Source organism: Gastrolobium bilobum, unplaced genomic scaffold (assembly GCF_033153095.1).
Source record: "Gastrolobium bilobum isolate Gb01-03AN ecotype WA unplaced genomic scaffold, APGP_CSIRO_Gbil_v1 utg11595, whole genome shotgun sequence".
In the NCBI taxonomy this organism is placed as follows: Eukaryota; Viridiplantae; Streptophyta; class Magnoliopsida; order Fabales; family Fabaceae; genus Gastrolobium; species Gastrolobium bilobum.
Genome location: NW_026898316.1, coordinates 8,714 through 12,010, shown reverse-complemented (window position 1 = coordinate 12,010; position 3,297 = coordinate 8,714). Strand labels below are relative to the sequence as shown.

Here is a 3,297-nt window from a genome sequence, read left to right as displayed (position 1 = left end):
TATCAGAAGTTGGAAGTTGGAATGCAGTCATATTTGTTTCAAAATGGGATTGTGTGGACTCATTTTGGTCCCTAACAAATTTCACGAAACCCATTATGGTCCATGACAAATTTATCGAGGCTTTATTTGGTCCTTAACACTAAAAAAATGGACATGAAAACATAAGTGCCAAGGCATATTGCAGCAGACCACCAACCACAAACCTTTCAAACCACTATTGCGGCAATCCAATGGCCCTATTGCAACAATCCAATGGTCCTATTGCAGCAATCCAATGGCCCTATTTTGATTTGTAAATCATGACATCATTGTATCACAAACCACCAACCACAAATGTATCCAGAGACATATTGCAGCAAGAAAAACAAGTGACCAAGATTGATAAATCAGTTGATAAACCACCAACCACAAGTCTTTCAAATATTAGTTGTTAGTATCAGAGACATATTGCAGCAAAGAAAGGGAAAAAATTGCAACTGATTAAACAATGGGAAAGAAAGCAATTGACCAAGGTTGATAAATCAGGATTAAAGTAGCCATTTACAATTCTAAACCCATCCATCAAACAGTATCTAAATCATGATTACAAGCACATAACAAAAAGGGGGCCTGTCAATTGTAATATAAAGCTGCATGTAATTCACCTAATGGCCTTAAATACAAAAAAATGTGGGGGTACAATTCGTAATGGCCAACAATACAAAAAAATGGCCAAAGATACCAGTGTTGCCTATACAAAAAACACCAAACCTACAACTGATCATGTCCTTCACGCTGGCCTTGGTGGCCTAAACCCAGGTGTGGTCATGAAGGCCATTAGCCTGCTCCTTGTGCCACTGCTTGTTGCATTGAGAGTTTCACTGGACAAAACTTCTGGGTGGTGGTGGGGCAGAAGGTGGTGAGTTGTTGCCTCTAATTGATTCTTCAGCTGCTTGGGAACTTGGTAGCGGTGGTCCTCCTTGACTCAGAGGGAGCTCCTCTCCAGGTCTTGATGGGATGTTGACAGTAACTGGAGTTGAAGGAGCTGCTGGTCTCTTCCCTTTCTTGCTTGCTGCTGGTCCCTTACAAGTCTTTGCATAGTGACCAGCCTATCCACATTTAGGACATTTAGCAGCATATGTTCTTTTCACTCTTTTGGTATTGCTTCCATGTTCCTCACTTGGATCCTTTTTCCTATGTTTCTTGGGACGACCAATTGGCCTTTTCAATGGTGGAGGAATAGGTTTAGGCTCAGTTGAGGTAGGCCAATACTTATCAGAATTGACAGGGTTCAAGGTGTGTGCATAAGTGGCATGCAAAGCATCCACTGTCAGCCATTGATGCACATACAGCTCTGCTGGTTCATTCTTGTGACATATTGCAGCAATTGCATGCTCACATGGCAATCCAGCCAGCTACCACGGATTACATGCACATGTCTTATATGTTAAATTGACTCCAACCCTTTCACCCTTTCCACTAACTTCATATATGTCTTGATTCAAATTCCCTGTCCATGTAGGGGTCCAGGAATTGCTTAGGACCTTCAATTGATCAAGCTTCTTCTGTTGTGCAGGGGCAATTTTACCCCTAACCGTTCCAAGAATTCTTTGATGTGCTGCCATCCTCCTCATGATGTAACACCTAAGTTCTTCATATAGACTGATTATGGGCTTGGACCTATATCCTACAATTTTCGCATTCCAAACATCTGCCATGTTGTTTGTAATGTTGTCACACTTAGGCCAGTGACTAAAATAAGCTTTGACCCAGCATGAGGGGTCAATCTTGTGTAGATATGCCCAAGCATCTTCATTCAAATCTTTCAATTTTTGCATAGTCCTTTTGAATTGGGGTACAATAGTGCATCTTGCACATTCCCAAACTATTCCCCTAATGGCCTTGTCCTTCCACTACTTAATGAAATTCTTCCAGACATGGTGCACACAAAACTTGTGATGTGCACCAGGCATCACCTCCTGCAAAGCTGGTATCAAACCCTGCATCCATATATGAAGCAACAAAGTCACCTTTAAATAAAATCATAAAACATAGCTACCAATGTTCAGGATATATAGTATCCATATAAAACCAAAAGACAGTTTTAAATAAACATACCTTTTGTTGATCAGAAATGAAGTTCCAACCATGGACTACATGGCTGCCAATGTCCTTTTATAACAAGTTCAGAAACTACTTCCAATTTTCTTTGGTCTCACTGTCCACCATTGCATAAGCAATAACATAAAAGCTCTTGTTTGCATCATCTCCCACTGCACTCAAGAGTTGTCCCCCATAGTATCCTTTTAAGAAACAACCATCCAGGCCAATCAATGGCCTACAACCAGCTTTGAACCCTTTCTTACAGGCATCAAGACATATATACAGTTTAGAAAAAATAGGTGGCCTTTCAGGTACAGGTTGTGGTATTACTTGTATCTGGCAAGCGGAGCCAGGATTGCTTCTCAAAAGCTCAGCTAGGTAGTCCCTTAACTTGGCATACTGTTCCTTCTCACATCTTTCTATTCTGCCTTTGGCTTTATGCAATGCCTTGCTCACTTTCTTGAGATGCACATGGACCTTGTACTCCTCTTTTAAATGCTCATAAGCTTCAGCCCTTGTCATGTTGGGCTGTGTGACCAGCCTTTTCTCCAACTTTTTTGCAACCCAATCCCTGCTGGCCCTTTTATTTTTGAAAATTCTGCAGCAAGAATGTGAATCATTGAATGTCTTCACTTGGAAACTATTCAATTTGTTGTTCCAGGCACAATATATCATCCACTCACAGTCTTCATTTGAGCATTTGGCCTTGCTCTTACCTTGTCATTTTTAACCTACTTAAATTGTCTCCCAAGACTTATATTGTAGTCTTTCACACCATTTTTAAAGTGGTCTAAACTTACAAACTCCATTCCAAGCTCTAGTTGGACATGACCAAAAGTATTCTCTACAATAAACTTCGAAAACACAGCCTTTTCAACCTCCACATCCCCACTTGAAGGAGGAGTCTTCAGCTCTTCAGAATTATAACCATACCCGTGCTCTTGAAAAGACATATTCTGGTCATCCTCTTCCAAGTTTTGTTCCCTGTCATGCTGGTTAACTGTCTTTTTTTTCTTCTTTCCATGATGCCTTTTTTTAAATGACATAAGTGGCTCATCCTCTGTTTCGTCCTCATAACCCGGTGGAGGAGGCTTATATGGCTCATCTTCTACACTGTCATATGAATCACTTGATAGTCCATTGCCCTCTCCCTCTTCATATTCATCAGCAGAAGTCATATGCAAGTCACTTGAACTGCCAACTGAATCAGCTAAC

The 3,297-nt window shown here is 40.9% G+C and overlaps 1 protein-coding gene across 1 annotated transcript; it reads right to left on the bottom strand.

Moving 5' to 3' along the window:
- Window positions 1–857: 857 nt before the first annotated feature.
- LOC133314825 (uncharacterized) lies at window positions 858–1,697 on the bottom strand. The gene is made up of 3 exons (XM_061516353.1): window positions 1,443–1,697; window positions 1,131–1,394; window positions 858–1,088 (listed from the first exon to the last, which is right to left on the bottom strand). The coding sequence occupies exons 1-3, from the start codon at window positions 1,695–1,697 to the stop codon at window positions 858–860; spliced, it is 750 nt and encodes a 249-aa protein (XP_061372337.1).
- Window positions 1,698–3,297: the final 1,600 nt, after the last annotated feature.

Coding starts and splice junctions, on each gene's coding strand:
- LOC133314825 (XM_061516353.1), bottom strand. CDS start 1,697: ATGGCAGATGTTTGGAATGCGAAAATTGTAGGATATAGGTCCAAGCCC. Junction 1,395..1,442: donor TTAGTGGAAAGGGTGAAAGG/GTTGGAGTCAAT, acceptor AATCCGTGGTAG/CTGGCTGGATTGCCATGTGA. Junction 1,089..1,130: donor ATGGAAGCAATACCAAAAGA/GTGAAAAGAACA, acceptor AAATGTGGATAG/GCTGGTCACTATGCAAAGAC.